This window comes from Cupressus sempervirens, chromosome 8, assembly GCF_028749045.1.
Source record: "Cupressus sempervirens isolate cs-2001-9-10 chromosome 8, ASM2874904v1, whole genome shotgun sequence".
Lineage (NCBI taxonomy): Eukaryota > Viridiplantae > Streptophyta > Pinopsida > Cupressales > Cupressaceae > Cupressus > Cupressus sempervirens.
Window position 1 is genome coordinate 191133060 of NC_143125.1, and position 19193 is coordinate 191152252.

The window sequence follows — 19193 nt, forward strand, 5'->3', positions numbered from 1 at the left end:
AATTTTAAAGAGAAACCAATACAAGATATATCCTACAAAATCCATGCATGAAGGCTATAATAACAACACTCATCCATAATAATAATTCAATTATTTACAATAAGTATGAGCTTTTGGACTATAATAACCCTAATCCACTTGCATTTAGTTACATATGTATCTTTTATAAAACCACTAAATGACATAAACAATTAAAATTATTAAAAAATCCAATTTGATAAAAGACCAAAAGTTATTATAGACAAGTTTGCAATCTATCAAGGGTGTGAAACGTGTCAAGTATATAGCACATTCCTAACAATTAGTTTTTCCATATACCATCTATAAGATGCCAACATTAATAAGGTACTCATCGATTGAACATATTATTTTTGACAATCATCCATTAGGACAACTAACTTATCCTCCACTAGGATCTTCAAGTTAAATGGGTTTTTGTCTCTAAATTTAGTTGTCATCAAACAACAACACCCTATTTCCAATGTTTCTCATAGATGAACTTGAAACTATGTTCGTCCTAGGCCTTATCCTTTAGAGCTAGATTTCTTTTTATTGAGATAGGATACATAATCCTTCTCTCGTATGTTGTTGTTCCCTTTATTTGCTTTATTGTTTGTTCTCTCTTGGACGTCATTTGGTACTCCTACTGGATTGCTCTTTTTTGCACTGTTGTAATCTTACAATCCCTTAGAGCCCTGTTGGTCTCTTGTTGGACATTAATATCATTATCTTATCTCTATGCATTATATAAAGACAATTATAGATCAAAATAATTGAAGTCATTGTGGAACCTATTATAATTGTTTTAAAATGACCAATTTTTGCATAAAGGATAAATACATCATGCCTCAAGTTTGAGTTCTCTACTTCGCTTTAATGTCATCTAATTTTTTTAAGTTTGTGTTTTGTAATAACAATGCTTATCTTTTTAAACTAGCTAGAAAGGCTATAAATGCACACAAGACTTCCATCGTAATCTATTTGAATTACTATTTCGATTCTTCATAGACAACTTATAATAAAACATTTTGTTACCAATTGCCAAGAACACCTTGAGGATTTTTGTTATTAAGGACATGTTTTTAGTAATAGTTACATAAATTCTTTGCATCTTGTTCGGTTTTAAAGATCATGTTCACCTCAACTCTCACAATATAATGGAATGTCATTTTCATTTCCTATTAGTCTAGTATATAATAAGCTCTCTCATTACTTTGCTAGAGATGTTTTCAATTTTTCTTTATCATTGTTAAAAAAATGTTACCATCTTTTTGCAAAAATTATTTTATACATGCATACAAGAATGTATATATTATAAGTGATTTGATACAAATAGACAGGGGTTTATGGTTCTACACTAGACTCATGAAGAGGTATTAATAAAAAAGGTTTGAAGTTGCCCCTCCATAAAGCATGACATCCTCAGCGGATCAGAGCCATGTCATTGGTAAAATGCGAAGGCAAATATTTCAACTAATCATTATTGGACCATTACGAATGTAAATACCTTCTTATCATGCCATTTACGTCTAATATAGATAACATGTGAATTTGATAAACATTTTTGACATTGAAATTAAGGTTAGTTGGATTGTTGAATATAATTTATATATTAACAACGCAACATTCTGGCCTCTTAGACTATGACCCTCTAAGAAATTGTAAACCATGACTTCAAAACATTAAAAAAAATGATCTAATAAAATATAACATTAGATCCGTTAAAAAATTTTGATCTGCTTACCCAAGAGAGAACCAAACATTTGCATTTGGTTGAAATTCAATCTTGAAACTTAAAACGAAATAAAATTACATAAATATTACAATTAATTGGAGGGACGTCACACCCTTTTTAACTTCACATAAGATTTGTTCATGAATTAATCTGCCCTTTACGAGCATTTATTTTCCATCTCATTTTTTTGATTCTGTACAAAATATTATGATGAAAATTGTACGGCATCACCCTTACAGGAAAAAAGGGAAGTAAAGGTGGTTCGAATAAAGACTAGTGACAATGCTCATGCGACTCCTCTTGTTGCGTCCACTATGTCACCATTTGTACTAGTAGTTTCTTCCAAATCAATTTTCTCTGTTCAAATACAAGAAACATGAACGTGTTAGAACATATTGAGGAATGTATGAGATGTTCCTTAAACACAAATAACATACTTATTCTCCAAAATGGAGGAGATTTATCAAAAGCGGTAGTACCAATCCTTGCAGAGATGCAAATAAGGACTACTGATGATAGAATGGATTGGAACTGAAGTTGTAAAATCATAGCTAACTCTTTGGTAAGGATAGCCATTCTTACCAAATAAGGAGACTAGGGAAGGCTTCTTCTTTGGCTGGATCTTTTCTTTAATCTCTGATAGTCAAGAAAAGAAATATCTCTCAATCTCTCTTCATATAAGCGAACCAAATTTTAATCTAGAAAGAGGTTTAAACCGGTATAATTAATACCAAACTTTGTTAAAATTATACGACATTCTGAATCCAATTCACTTGCTTCTCTTCAACTCCAAATCACCATTCAAACTTTCATCCGAGAAGTACATGAAAATCATAGTTGTAAAGATCAATACCACATTTTACATGAGACTGGTCAAACAAATGACAAATTTAATTAGACGACAAACTTTATTAGAATGTGAAGTATATGCTGATAGTCAGGTAAATGTTTTTGTCCTTGTGTAATTCCCTTGTGAATGCGCTTGAATCAAATAATGCTCTCTACAGTACTAATCCTACAGAATGTGTAAAAGGGCTTCCCACAAGTAAGAAATGAGGGCTTGTCCACCAAATGTTTTGATTATCTTTCTCAGAACATCTAGATCAATAAATCTCTCTTATTGTGCTTCATTTGTGAGACACAAAACTCAAATGTCCGTTGCTACGAGAGTGAGAATTGATTCTGTGATCGGATGGCTTCTGGCAAGTGCAATGTCGTGAGACAGTGGTCGTTTCAGCTCAATGTGTTCATATAGACGCAGTAGTTATATAACTTTATATAATACAAGACTGACTTAGACAGGAGTTTCTATGATACGGGAATGAAAATAAAATGGGTGTTACAAAGATGGAAAGAGCTACCAAGTGGATCCAATGGTTTTAGGTTAGAAAGAAACCACATAGAGAATAATTAAGATACCGATTGATGTCTATTCTATCTAATATAAACTTGGATTTAGCTGCTAAATAATAACATATATTGCTTTTGGATGTCATGCATTCAGGCCACCAGTGTCAAAGTGCCATAGATTTCAGCATAAAGGCCAATACATACTTTCATAATCCAGGAATAATAAGGTCAACGGCACAGTTTACAGATAAATCCATACTTCCATAGCCTACATGTAGATGTACGGAAAAGCATAGGAACTCCTACCCAAATTAATATGTATACAACCTACTAGCCAATCTATGGCCGTAGTACTAATATAAAGCATAGACAGCCTCGAGGTAGATTAATGAACATAAAGCCTAATTACAAAAAATTTAATGGTAAAACCTATGGCAAAGCACAAAAGCCAAAGCATTTACATAGCCTACAGGCGAGATCTGTAGTTTAGGAATAAATTCATACCCCTCAGGTGTTTCATTACTATTTTCAGGAAATAAAGACGAAAGCAGTTATGAAATAGAACTCTCCCTGAGTTCCTAATCAAGCAGAAGAATTTGTGAATTGATGATGCAAGGAGAAGATGAACAATTCATAGTTCAAACTTTATAGACTTAAAACTCTGAGACTCAGCAAGGCCAAAGTTTTCAACTCAACAAAAACTCAGCAATTTATAAAGTAATAAAAAACTAGGCAAAAAACTCGGTAACTTAGAAAGTACTAAAAAGGAAAATCTCTTAAGGAAACAAATTTTCTTTTGTAAAATTCAATTACAAAATGTACTAAATTAAAATTTGACATCTCAAAAAAGAAAATACATGGTTTCACAGAAAAAACATGTGACAAACACATTCTAACCAGCATTCTCCCTGCTTCTGTCATCTTTAACCATGGTTTTTTTGTCTATAAAATTGTGAGAGCATTGTGAAAACTCGCCCAGAAAAAAAAGAGTACCCAGCAACCCACAGAGTACTCAAAGAGTTTGCAAAGTATGGAACAATTTATACTGAAACGTCCATAATTGTTGCGCATTGAGTACAAAAATTTTTTTTTGAAGGGGCAGGGCATGTTAGAGATTTCATATTATAGATAATTATACAATATATTCCAAAGTATATATCCTATATTCCTAGATATATTCTGTTGAGCTCTTGTGGCATGCTTAAGATTAATTATAGTTAGAAGTACCCTAAATTATTAGGATGAAGAGATATGTCCTTACATATTTAAACTTAAAAATATCAAAATGGTCTGCTATATTTCTGATTTTTGCATTTACTTCCAAGAAACATCATCAAATGTTTCATAGAAGGGTTTGCATTTGTAGTGAGATTAATATTTCAGAATGGGGAAAGAATAATCACATAGCATAGTTTTTTGCAGCACACTTCCTTTAGCCAGTTGAATCCTGGTTGAGTTAAGTTAATAGACTAACGTGATTCACTATCGACCAAGAAACATAACTCTTGAAATGCTAGTAGTTAAGAGTAAGAACAACTAAAAAATCAGCAAATGGTTGTCGTTATTACAATCAGTATGTACACTAAACGTTAGCTGATAACTACAACCAGAGCTGATCCTAGGAATGGTTTCATTAAAAATGTTTATGATATTTAAAGAAAAGGCCCAATCAAAGATCAAATACTTAGTACAACAATATGCTTGAACAGTTTGCACCCACCAGTCGTTCCTTGGATTGCTTTAAACATGTCACGGTTATTATAGGTGTATCCAACAAAATGACCATCCTTCGATGTTAACATCTGCAGGAAAACAGGCTTTAATTTTTAAAAACATCACAAAACAATATATTTTTACAACAGAACTTGTCCTGGACAAAATTTCCTATCATAAATATACATTGTACATTTAGAAAAGTTCTGAATCTCATAATTATATTCATATGCTTAAGTCATATTCTTATTACATCATAACCCCTACATTTATTTACACTTAGGTCTAAAAGGGATGTTAATTTAGTGAATCAAATACCTTACGCCAAGGCCCTGACCTTAATTTTGGTGGCTGTGGAGGTTCAACCTGTATGGAAAAGAAGACAGGAATTTGCTTAAACATACATGTCCTCTTTTCAAATATGATTTTTTCCATCAATGCACACAAAACATAAAAGCTAGGTATTCAGTTGCACAGCATATTGAGCATTCGATGTCAAGTTGTGATTTATTTTATTAAAATGGGTTGTGCTAAATAAAAACAATATTCACCACTCAGCCTCCTATAAAATGGGAAAATTTAGAAAACCAATCACACCATGTAAAGCATATTAAGGCATACGTGATACACAAAGAATACTTGTGACAACAAAACACAATGCAAAAAACTCTTTATATACAATGTACACAATAAATAAATTATCTACACTGGCAAGAACTAATTTCCTTTGTGGAAAGTGCTTTTACAAATTTGTTCGTTGAAGACGAAATCATGACACTTCAAAGACTATTTACTGCAATAACATTTGCAAATTAACTTTAAAAAAATTGCTCGCATTATATTTAGAAAATAACTTGATCTGATGAGTATACAGATCCAGAAACATATTGCTATCTTGTATAAAGGATACATTTCCAGGTTAAATTAAATCACAGCAGCCAGATACTCCTTTGTCCCTCCCTGGGAGCATGAATCCCTGTATTGACAATGGATACGTATCTGATATGGCCCAGATACAAGGCAGATGTTGTACCCATGAGTACCCAAGAAACCTTGATTTTCCATCCAGGCTGGATGCTATGTGATTTGATTTTTTTATTTTGACGTAAAAATTCCTAAATTCAATTATTAAAAGAACTCCATTCATGCAATTTAAAAAACAATTCGAATAAACAAAGCCTACACCAAATGAGAAATTTGTAATGTTCCTGTTATAAAATGAATCATTTTATAAAACTATTGTAACGGGCTGATTGATTTAATGTATCTCAGACCCATTTCTATTTTGTTTCCGTAGTTGTGTCGCTGTCCGCTATCTTTGTACACCCTCGGAAAGTTGTCTCCAACGGATATTTAAGCACAGCGTGTAGGTTGTTTGTAGGTATGCAATTTGGATTATTTTCTTTGTACTGCGAATTCCTGTTGGGATTCTCTGTTGTTCGCCATTGTGGAAGTGAAAGATCTTCCCTATTTGGTCATCTTAGTTTCAGTGGGAATCAACCCTCACCCTATTCCGTCGCCTGTAATACTTTGCTCGGATCTGGCAAATCGGAGTACCATCTTTTCGGCATATGTATTTTTTGAAGGAATTATCTTATTTAAGTATTTATTATTTGATATCTAGATTCCATAAAAATCTGTGTTTGTGAATGAACAGGAGTATTCTCACTGTAGGGCTCATATATCCATCCGTACCACTTCTTGTCCTTGTTCGTACTACTCCCTCTATGGCCGTACAGCCTTCGCCTTCATCCCACCACCTCCATACATTCTTCTTGTTGTCCCTCAGTCCAACGCAAGGCCTGCCATACGACCAACTCAGCCTCACACTGTATGGTCCTCATTATAGGCACTTGTACAGCGATCCAGTTGGTTGACACCAGACCTCGGTACGTGGGAACATTTCAAAATACAAAGTAAATGTTTTTTTGTTTCAGAAACCAATTTTTTGGGGTTATCATTGAATGCAACTCTACTATTTTTGCATATTGTAAATTGTTAAATTGATTTTTAATTATTTATGTACAAATTATGTATTTATATTGTTTTTAATAGTTAAAATCTCCTCCAATAACTAACAAAAGTGTATTAAATACGCGTGTTTTTTATGAATACCATATCCAGCTGTATCCATATTGGGGGTCTTAAAAAAATAGCTGTATTCCTATTGGTATATGTATCTGTATGTGTGCATGCAACTTTGAACTAAATATAAAGGATGTAATTACTCGCATCTATTTCTAAATTCTTAGCTAGTTCTTGGCACTGCCTCAATTGTGTAATTTATCCCTGATAATACAATACTCTCCATGCTCTCTACCTTACTTTTCACTGATTCCATATGGTTGTGGTCATTTTTGTATTTTCATGTATGTAAAATGCATGATAAATTATTGCCGAAATCAGAACTTCAGAAACCACTGAAAATGTCCTTAAGTAACAATCAGATTCTGGAAATCTTTTCAACATTATGGACTGTACATAGTTTTCAAATTTACGGAGTTCAAAAATGTAGGAATTTAGTGCAAACTTGTACCGTTGAATTATAATTACAAAACCTCAATCAAACTTTACAAACACTATCATCTATTTCGTGCATTGTATGAGAATTCATAATGTCCCTTTCTGCATGTAAACCAAGAGTTACATTCCCAAAATATAACTTTCTCTCCCTGTTGAGCCTACACTTTTAATTAGAAATATGATCTGGGTGATATAGTACCATTATGACAAGATAGCTGAACCAAAGTACCTCCAACGATGGAGAGTTGACTAAAGCTCTCGCCTAGTCATGTTTTAAAATTCAAAATACATATTCAGGATTACAGTCTTGCACATGACAATTAATCAACATAAAAGACCAATTCATATACACTAACATGTCATTATCAAATAGGATGATGCAAGTCTATGGTGATAATGGTGAAAGGTAGACATTTCCAAATGGTATTGCTCTTGAAGAGAGCTATTTCATAAGGCTGCATTTTATCTAAACCAAACTTCTTGGTGGAATTTTTTTGTGGATATATGATATATCTGATCATAATGCCATTTTAACTTTTAAATAATATAATGCAACACTGTTAGATATTGAAATATAAATAATAGGCATAACCTGGGCAATGTTAATGCAAGATGATTATGCAGATTTAATATAACAGTTGGAAGGTTTGTGGTGCTGGAAAAATAAATTTAGGACCAATAATACAAATCAAAAACTAGTGGAATAAGGGTCAATGCATGAACTGAATAACAACCAAAAGAAAGAATAAACAAAGGAAAAACTGCTCCCACTGAATGATAAAGATTCACAAACACAGCAAACATATAATTATTAATTAATTGTTCTATAAAAATTTAAAACACTGAGACTGTCTATGCTTGGATGAAAAGCAGTTGTAAATTTGGTTCACATTGATATTGCTTAAGACCTTTGACAGAAATATTGTTGATAAACAAGGTGAAACTGAAGCTTCTGGAGAATAAAACTTTTCCTAGTGCATGCAAATCTGGAATTTAATTAATCAACATTAGATAACTCATAAATAATTTAGAGTGGAATCATAAGTCAAAAATATTGTTGATAAACAAGGTGAAACTGAAGCTACCGGAAAATAAAACTTTTCCTACTGCATGCAAATCTGAAATTTTATTATTCAGCATTGGATAACTCGTAAATGATAAGAGTGGAAGAATAAGTCAGAAAATAGAAATAAATTAACATACCATAAACTTGCCATGCATAACATGGAATTTTCATGAAGAAAACCCTTTTCGGGAAAAACAACACGACCAAAAATATGTATTAATCTTCAATAGGCATGATATAATACCAACATACTTCCATCAACTCTAATAGCATTCCAGCAGCACCTGTGTACCTGTGAAAGTGTGAAATATCAAACTACTATCTCACACCTCCAATATATAGATAATAAGACGAAAATTCATAAATGGTTTCACCCGAAAATGGATAGCAAAACCATGGTGTCATGCAAAAATCGTCCCACGCCCACTTTAGAGAGCATCTTCTGAGAATGGAAAACACAACCAATGGCTTAAAATGGCCTCATGTAGACACTATCAAAGTATCTTCCAGTATCATATGTAACCACAAAGGCATCTTTGACTCGTAACCCTCTCAAATCCTCAAGTTTAGAGCTCAGTTATGGAGATCACAACTCATGTAGGTGCCAGTGGTTATGAAAAAAGTCTCCGCACCTCAATCCTAGTGCCTAGAATTGGCAATTCACATTAAGCCCAAAGTCAGAAGTAGTTGCCATCTTAGAGCCCCACTACCCTCATGAATACACAGCTAACATCAACAATCCAAGGAGAATATTAAATACAAATAATCTGTCCAATTACACCCCATGCATCCATGTGCATTTCTAGGCGTATTGGACATTATATGTATATATAGATATACATATATATATATACATAGCTATACATACACATACACACACACACATATATTTATATATATCTATATACATACGTACGTACATACATACATACATATACATATAGGATTTGCATATTTAATCACATCTTAATCCTAACAAATGTTTCTACTCTAATTGGCCAAATCAAGCTGGATGCAAATGTTAATGAGCAACACACATAAGTAGTTTAGAAATTTCACTTATCTCAACAGTACAAATAGCCCTAACCCTGACCAAATATTTTATATACTTACAGCAAGGTCTATGCAAGTAGATTCCTGAATTTAGGAAAGGTAGAGCTGTTTTTTTTTTTGGTTAATAGTACCACAAATAATTTAAATTGTGGCTTCTCCTAATTTAGCAGTCACTGCATAGCTTCAGCCCAATCTCTTTACCTCTCATTGAAGCACCCTAAATTGTGGCTTCTCCTAAGTTTAAGTCAAAGACTTTAATAAGCTTTCTGGTGTATACTAAACATTCATGGGACAATTCAGACCTAAAGAAGAAGCTGTGATTGTATTCATGAGATCAATCCATTAGGTAATGTCAATGTGGGAAATTAAGGAGAATAACATAAGCAACTCTTGAAAAAGTGCTATAACAGAATGTGTTGCTGTTTTTGTTAAGAGAGCAAAAAGGATTCTTAAGTGTTTGAATGCTGACAAGACGAATATTGCAAAAGCTGTGTACACTGCTACCAACTCATAAGAGACCTTTTTAAGAAAAAATTTGGTGACTCATCTTAAGCACTAGCTTAACAACCTGTGAATTGCCCCGAATGGATGAAATATAGAAATCCTCCATATAATATTTCACCAAGCATAGAGGCAAAGAGTTCTGAAGGTGGATTTGATTGGATTAAGTAGAAAGTAGCATTTATAATGCTATAAAGTGATGATATTACAAGTTAAGTTGATGAACAAAAGCATATAGGCATTTGCCACATAATTTGTTGTACTCTAGCCTTGCATTCCAAGTCTCCTTTAAAGAAGAAAGATCTGAATATGATAAAATATGTATTTATCCTCAATATATATTTCATTCTGCTACAGGAAGAATAAAAAGAAACTATTTACATTATGAGAAAGTTGAAGGTTAAAACAAATCTAAATTATTTTTCGTAAAAAAACTAGTACTTGTGACATGCAAATATATCAGAATTTTTTATTTATTTAGTTTTTTTTTCACAGACAACTTTAAGCTTCAATAAGAGCATGAATAGGGTGATCTCCAAGATATTCACAGAGGAATTAGATATCAATCATTGATTGCACATTCATATTCAATACTAAAAAATCATAAGGCACTACAAAGATAAATAAGTAAAAGTTATGCACAATAAATATAAAATAAGTTTGGTTAACGAAGAAACATGAATATGCTAACTTGTTTTACCTCATCATATTTCTCAAAATTTTGTGTGTCCAACTCCCCAGTGACCACAGGTTTATATGCTGCTTCCATCTCATACAACCTGTCCCATTCAATACCTCTGAACCATGGGTGCGCCTGAGTGACAATGAACCAGAACCAACATATTTCATAAACTTATTCCAATAGATATTTCCCTTCAGAAACATTCCATTAGTTCAGCCAAGATTATTCAAAAAATATCACGTAAAGGAAACAAAGCTATTTCTAGCGAAATATATTAACCATGATTTCTCAGAAAATTGTCTTTTTGAATTTGATTTAATTCATTACCAACTCGATTTATGAACATGGTCTTTCAATACGAACAATAACATATACTGAATTTGAAATGAAATCACAAGGAAACCATTTCTCAACATGCACAGCTTTGAATAAAGAAAAAATACTGGAAATAGCTGAGCTTAGGCAAAGTCTAAGATATGTCAAGATCATTTCAACTTGCAGCTGAAAATCTGAAACTAAAATGAACTCACCCTTGACACATATAATTCATTTGACAAAACAATCTATTTCTTGTGTCTAATGAGCAAACTGGGCTTTTGATTTGGAAAAATCTGTCTAGCTGTTAGAACAGACTCTTTGAATCTTTGGCATACTGCAGCAGCTTGTTGTTCATTCCTTCCTACTGAGATGATCTGTATTTGCAGCTTGTCAGATTGTGACCAGAATAGATGCAGATGGATCAGGAAAGATGGGGTTGCATTCAAGTTCAATCCTTAAGGATTTAATCTTGAGAAAAAGCAGGCAAATTGCATTCTTACAGAGAAATAAACAAAGCAAATTGATAGAAAGCATAATGAATCCTTCTAATTGCCCTCAGTCCCCTTTATAAAGAATATACTTCCAAAAAGCAGTGAACTCCTCCATAAATCCTGAATTTTAGGTGACTTGACTTAAGCAGTAAGTTTACCATTTATTAGAAATCCCTCCAAGAATAAGTTACCAAGAAAGTTCATTTATAACTTAAAGTGACTCCACGTCTATGACTAACAAATAGGAACTTAAGGTATAGCCCCATAATGAATAAATAAAATATTTGTTCGGAGTTTATCTTTTGGCCTCTTATTTAATTAATCGTTTTAGACCCTTAATAATCCCTTGGCTCCATATTGGGGACATTACAAATCTTCCCACCCCAAGACTGTTTGCCCCGAGAAATCACCACAATCAAATTTGATTAAGATCAAGTACACCATTTAATTCCTGGATCCCTAGAAGACTTGGTGCATCTTCTTCAAATCTCCACTACTCTAAACCGATGTAAACATGATAATTCCCAACACTATGAAGCACACTGTCCAACTCATGTCTCACATCATCAAATGAATGGTGAACATCACAAACAAGTTCAAGATTGATCTTGGCTTGCCTTGCCCTTTCTAGCCAATCATCATTCATCATTTGTTATAGTGTTTGTTATAGTCGTTGAGACTTCAAGAAAAATTGTGTTGGTTGGTTAAACTTTGCTATTTATTTTGGATTCATATGAAAATGAAGGGTTAGTTGTTCATTATGGTTTCATGTGAGATGGAAGAGTTGGTTAATCATTATGATTCATAAATATTGGTTTGCGTTATGATGTTTTATGAATGGAAAATGGTTTGGCTAAAATGATTATTTGATTTTGATTAAAAGATTTGGAAATATGTTATTACCATGATAAATTTCTTTTGCAGGAACACGATGAAGGGGGGGAAAGCATTGCCAAAGAGGGAACGAGGGCATTAACTTGCCAGTGAGCCAACAGGTATGAGTCCTAACCACCATGACCGGAAAAGAACTAGGCAAGAAAGGATATACAGACAGTAACAAGAATCGGAATCGGCACGGCCAAATCGAATCGTGAATCGGAGGTGAATCGGCGATGAATTGGCAAATTTGAAAAAACCCTTTAAATGTAGAGATTTTAACAATTTAAGACTTATTTCATGCACCCTTTATTGAATATAACTTAAACACACCATAACATCATCAAATAGAAGTTGAAACTTAACATATATAAACATGGAAGTTTGTGTTTACCACATGGGGTAAAGAGTTTTTATAAGACAGCTTCACATCCAACACCTACTCCAAGTGCTTCAAAGCATATCACCCCTCTCGAAAGGCTTGCTTTGTTGTTCTCTCCACCACAGACACTCCATGCCTGCAATAGCTTCAGGTCTCATCAACTGGTCAGACTTCCCCCGACTGATAACCACAGCGACTGGGGGTCTAGGGAGCAACACCCCCAGCGGGGTCCTGGGGCAGCGCCCCCGTCGCCAAGACCAAATTAGCACTCTGAAACCCACAGAAAACTACATGGAACACAGTGTTTTTGTGATTTTCTTTTGATCCCACACTCTTTCTGGGAACCGCAGATGTTTTACTACTTGATTATGTCTTTCCCTTCCCTTGGGCATCGTCCGTTATGCATTCTAAACATTTTTTATTTGTCGTCGTTTTTTATTTTATTTTTATAACCTATGGTTCTTCTTTTCTCTTCTCCTCTCTTCTAGTCATGCTTAACAATTAGAAGGCCCTTTAGGGTTATAACAAAGAGGAGAGGTAAAAAAGAAAGCAAAAAACATAAGTGATTTTTTTATTATTTCCAACTAAACATGCTTGTTGCTACCAGCCGATTTTTGGCGATTTCTGATGGCGACTCAGGCGATTTTTTGAGTGAATCGCCGATACATGCGATTCAGGAGATTCACCCGATGAAATCGTCGATCACAATTTCCGACACCAAAAAAATCGGCGTGCATGAATTTGATCGCTGAATCGGCGATTCACACGATTTCGGCGCGATTCTCATTACTATGATACAAAGTGACCACCATGAGCTAACTGGGTCAACACATTTGTCATATCCATCCATCATGTTAATATTGTTCACCCCGTAGGTAACTTATCATACTGGTCATACTTGTCATATCCATCCCAAGAAGTACAACATTTTTTTAACTCAACAAGTCTAATTCTTGTCTGGTATTACTGCTCATTTCGCCTTCTTGTCGTTCACAATAAATTTTTCAGCTTCGATCCATTGATGGTGTTGAGGATTTCTTGCCCGTCCAAGGTCCATAGTTTTATGGATCCATTGTCGCTGAATTCTCTCACTTTATACAGTTTGAGCCATTTAACCTTGAATTTCCCTAGTTTTATCTCATTGTGGCCATTGTATCGAAGCACAAGTTGGCCTAGTTGAAACCTTGTTCTTTTCAAATGTTTGTCATGCCATGCCTTTCGACGGGTCTACACAAACTTTGTCGCCCATTGCGTTGTCAATCTCCATTCATCCAATTTGGTCAGTTGGTATAAGCATTCTCGTAGACTATCCATATCTCCAAGTCTATTTTCAATTGCGATCCTAAGACTTGGGACCATAAATTCGGCTGGTACCACGGCTTCTTGGCCAAACATTAACTGGAACGTCTATCCAATTGTGATTTTGAATGTCATGTGGTAGGTCCACAGCGCCAAAGGCAACTTTTCTTCCCAATTTGCCTATTCCACTCCGCATGATTTATATATGATGGCTACAAGGATTTTGTTTGTCGCCTCCGCCTAGCCATTAGCTAGTGGGTAATACGGACTTGACAACGAATGAAAAATCTTGAATTCTGTTGTCAATAATTTGATCACGTGATTGAGTGACCCCCTCTGCCACTTGTCAACTGGATAGGTATGCCATACCGTGTGATGATCTGTTCATACAAAAACTGTCGTGCTTATTGCAGAGTTGTCGAATAGTTCCCATGCCTCTACCCATTTTGTTAAATACTCCGTAGCTGCCACCATGTATCGACAACGTCGGGCCCCACTCACCTTCAACGAACCCATGAAGTCGAGACCCCAACATTCAAACAACTCCTGGGCGTGGGACGAATTTAATGGCGTGAAGTCCCTCTTGAGTGGTTTGCCGACTCTCTGGCATGTATCACAGCTCAATACCCATTCCCGTGCATCGTTGTAAAGTGTGGGCCACTATAACCCAACAAGTAGGACCTTTCGTGTCATTGTGTCAGGGCCCATGTGGCCTCCTGCCAAACCTTCATGTGCTTCCCTTAGAACACTCTGCACTTCTTCCATTACACATCACCTCAACACTTGATTAGGGCCCATCTTGTATAGGAGACCATCAGTTGGAAAGTCTAGCTCCTTAACACTAGTTTGCACCATTTGCCTGGCGACATCTCCCTCAGAAATTGAGACGTCGATAGATATTCCCTGATAGCCTTGTACCATCCTAGAAGAATGGCGATTTTGAATAAGTGTGCATTCGGAAAATCATCGACCCCTTCCGATGGCTCTCCAGACATGATTCGTAAAGCTGGTCCGCAATGACATGACTCTTCCCGGATCGCACAATGATGGTGAAGGTGAATTACTACAGTAGCAACAACCATCTGCTAATCCTATCTTGGATAATTGGTTTGTTCACTAGGTACATCAACGCCTGGTGGTTCACGTAAAAGGTAAATGGTGTAGCCAATAAGTAATGTCGAAATTTTTGTATCAAGTACACCATCCCGAAAGCCTCCCTTTCAGTGGTGTTGTAATTCTTCTCGGCCTTTGAAAGTAGCTGACTTGCAAAATATATTGGGTGATCCAAGCCATGGTCGTCGGTTTGCACCAACATTGCACCTATGGTGAAGTTTGAAGCGTCCACATGGACATGGAACTCCTTGTCCCAGTTCAGGTACCCCAAGATGGGCGCCCCCAACAATCTTTTTTTCAACTCTGTGAAGGCAGTCTCCTTCTCGAAACTCCAAACATACGGTTCTCCCTTCCGTGTCAACTTGTCCAAGGGAAGAGCAATTCGGGCATAGTTCTTAATGAACCGTCTATAATATCCAATGTGCCCGAGAAAAGACTCGACACCAAATACCTCCGTTGGGGCTTCCATTTCCACGATCACCCTTACTTTATCAAGGTCAATCTTCAATCTTGACTTGCAAACAATGTGCCCAAGCAGTTTGCCTTGAGGAACCATGAACCAACATTTTTCTGGATTCAATGCCAACCTTGCCCACTAACAGCTCTCCATACATTCCTGGAGTGCCTTCAAGTGGTTGTCCTGTCCACTAAAGATGGACCAATCATCCAAAAATGCTCGGAAGTTGCCTACCGACATTTTGTCAAATATGTGCAAAATGATCCTCTGAAACGTAGCAGGTGCGTTACACAATCCGAAGGTCATTTGATTGTAAGCATACACTCTATCCTCCACCGCAAAAGTAGTTTTCAGTTTATCTTCTTCAACAATGGAGATCTAGTTATAGCCAAAGAATCCAACCATGAAGGAATACATCTCGTGTCCTACCACTTCTTCTACAATTGTGTCAATGAAGAGGATTGGAAAGGGATCTTTTATTGTGACCGCATTCAGCCACTGGAAATCACGCATATCCGGATTTGGATCCCGTCCTTAATGGATATCACAATTGGTGACACCCACTCGTTTGAACTTTAAATATTATGTTGGCTTTCAACATTCATTGTATTTCCTCATCTATGCAGGTTGCGTAGTTCTTGTTCATTTTGTACAATAGCTTCCGCACAGGTATGGCTCCAAGTACCAAGGGTATGCGGTGGACACACATGTATGGCGGAACCCCTTTTAATTCCTTGTAAGTCCACGCAAATACATCTTTATACTCCATAAAGAATTTAAATGTCACAGCCTTCAGTACCGGGTTCCAATCATCTCCAACAAGTATGTTCCTCGAATTCTCTGCGTCGCCAAGATTAGTAGCCTCTAGTGACGACTCTTCATATCTTATTGCTTTCCCTTCAAAGCAATGGACGGGACTCTCGTTGATCTCTATGTTGCCTTCTTTGTATTCCCCAAACTCCAGTGGAAATACCTCCTCAGCTTCAGGCTCCTCGATGCCAAGCATGTAAGAGTGGAAGAGCTCATAGTCTTCCATCTGCCAATGGAAAAGTCCATTCGGTGAACTAGTATCGTCTCCTAAACATTCTTCCAATTCTAAAATGCCTTCATTGTTCGTATCCATACGAGCTCTACCCTCATCTATCTAATGTTCCCCATTTGACTCGAACTCCAATAACGACGCCATTTCTTCACTTACTATTTGAGTTCAAAGATCAATGGCAAACTTCCGCCCTCCGCTTTCCATCAACATAATATTTCTCTTCCAATTGTGGTTCATTTTAGTAGCCAGCAACCATCCTCTTCCAAGAATGACATTATATCCCTTTTTCTTCAAGGGAATCACTACGAAATCCAACACAAATAGTTGCGTCCCAATGGTTACTTTATCCCCAACTAGTCGGCGCCAAGCAAGTTGAATGTGGGCGGCCACAGGGTAGGCTTGCCCAATTTCCTCCATGTCTCCTCGTGGAAAACATTCACCTCGGATCCACCACCCATGATGGTATCTATCAAGATGGTTCTGAGGATTCCCATCTCGACCACCGCCAGGTGACGGTTGTTGCTTACTGTCAGCAACATGTGATCTATGGCTCACCCTCCTCATACAGTTGGTTGTTCCTTGTCTCCGACAGGTTTGTGTGGGCATTCAATAATTTTGTCCTTAGTTGTACTGTTTGTAATAGGTCTTGAAGTCTAATGGGCAACTCCATTTGCAGCATCTGATTCACCAAGTTGTTTTCCCCCTCTGATCATCCAAGAATAGTATCTTTTGTAGCCTTCATTGCCCTTTCTATGTCTTCTCGTGCTTCCCGTAGTCTCTGCTTCTTCGTGTGGGGGTTAGGATAGGTTGCCTGCTTGGCCTGCGGGTGACGACAAGAACTTTCTCCTCATCCATGTTAAGGAGGTTTACTTGTTTTGGGTAGTTGGCGTCTTTGTGGTCCCTTGGACCACACCATCAACATAATTTTTGAGTGTTGTCCTTCAAACTCTCTGGCGAAGTGGCCCCATTGGTTACATGCTCGACATTGGATTATGGGCCTTCCCTTGGAATCATACTGTATCTGATTCCTGTTGTCACTGCCACATCGTCCTTCTCGGCGGTTGTTTCTGTAGCTGCCGAATGTGGCATTGTTGTTGCCCTAGGTCTCATTATTAGTGCCAGAAGTGGATGGTCACAATATCTGTTGACTCATGTCTTCATGTTGAACGGGCACTCCTTCGTAGAATGACCCAAGATCTAACAGATATTGCACATTGCCTTCTTAGAGCACACTCCCTTTGGGTGACCTTTCTCTTTGCAATCCGTACACCATATTTCTCCTTCCTCCATGCGGCCAGTGGCTCCCTTCATGGACTTGAACTCCTTCCTCATCCGCTCCAAGTCCTTTTGGAGGGCCTGTACTTTCTTGTTGGGTTCCTCCTCGTTGTCTGCACTACTTTCCTCGTCAAAGGACTCATCACTCTCAGAGGAGGATGAGGATTTACTTTTCTTCTTCTTTTTCTTTATCATCTTGCCCTCACTTTCTAAGTTCAAGGCACGGTCATAGGCATCTGTATATGATGTAGGCAGGACTATCTTCATTTTCCTTCTTAATGCCCCACAGAGTCCTTCGACAAACCAATGTATTTTTAGTTCATCCGCAGGTTGAGTACCCATTTAGGTAAGATCTTTGAGCCTTTGATTGTAGGCTCAAACGGTGTCCTTTCCTTGTTTACAATTGTAGATCTCCGCAACAACCTCGTTGTCGTTTCATAGCAGTCAAAATTTTGCTTGAAATTATTTCTTTAGTTTGTCCCAAGCAGAGATCTTCACCTTGTCCATGTCAAAGAACCAATCCACGCCCACTCCCCGTAGGATGGCTGGAAACTGGTTCAACCACTCATCGACGTCGATGGAGTTGGCGGTCCATATGGTTTTGCATGTACGGAAATGTTGTACAGGGTCTTTCCATTGCCTTTGAACTTTGAGAATTTTTTCTTTTGAGACATTGTTTTTCTCATCCTTTAACAACTGGATTGTGTCCCAAAACTATTAGGAGTTGGTCCCGATGGGTTACTCTGACCACCGTGCAATGTCACTCCAACACTTTCTTGTGCCCTGGTGTCTTTTGTTGACCTCGCCTCCCTTCCTACTTCATGGGCTCCCTCTCGTAGTGGTGTACGAGATGAATAAGAAACTGTTCCCTTGTCTCCTCAAGCACCGTTAATCTGTGTCGTGTTTCCTCGAGCAACTCCTCAGTTGCTCCGTACTCGTCGTTCCAACGAACTGTGGCACCCTTTGGCAGTTCCAGCGCCTTCCCCACAGTTGCCTTCAATCACCCTCGATGATTCCTCCAACTGCCCCTACCGTCCAATCTTCGGCAATATTCTTAACTGCCACCTTCGCTTGGCTTGGACTAAATCCCCCTGCACAGATTGTAATTTGTCCACATCTTCCCTCAAGTTCCTATTTTTGTTTAAAAGATTGGGCATTTGACATATACCATTATATAAAACCAAAACAAAACACTCTTTTATTTATTTACTCTATATACCTCATGTGTTGACTCAAGCGACAGTTACAGACTCAAGTGTTCTTGGTACCACGGCTCAAAAGCTCATGGTTCCGTTTTGAGACGCCGTGCATCTCTCT

At 36.8% G+C, this 19193-nt stretch overlaps 1 protein-coding gene across 1 annotated transcript in view; it reads right to left on the minus strand.

Moving 5' to 3' along the window:
- Positions 1 to 1768: 1768 nt before the first annotated feature.
- The window catches only part of LOC149542172 (uncharacterized), a 120715-nt gene continuing 103290 nt past the window's right edge, over positions 1769 to 19193 (minus strand). The window contains exons 9-13 of the mRNA XM_089797196.1: positions 10642 to 10755; positions 5117 to 5164; positions 4806 to 4887; positions 2318 to 2371; positions 1769 to 2092 (exon numbers count right to left, since the gene is read on the minus strand). Coding sequence (XP_089653322.1) covers positions 2022 to 2092; positions 2318 to 2371; positions 4806 to 4887; positions 5117 to 5164; positions 10642 to 10755 — 369 coding nt within the window. The 3' untranslated portion in view covers positions 1769 to 2021. The remainder of the gene's footprint in view (positions 2093 to 2317; positions 2372 to 4805; positions 4888 to 5116; positions 5165 to 10641; positions 10756 to 19193) is intronic.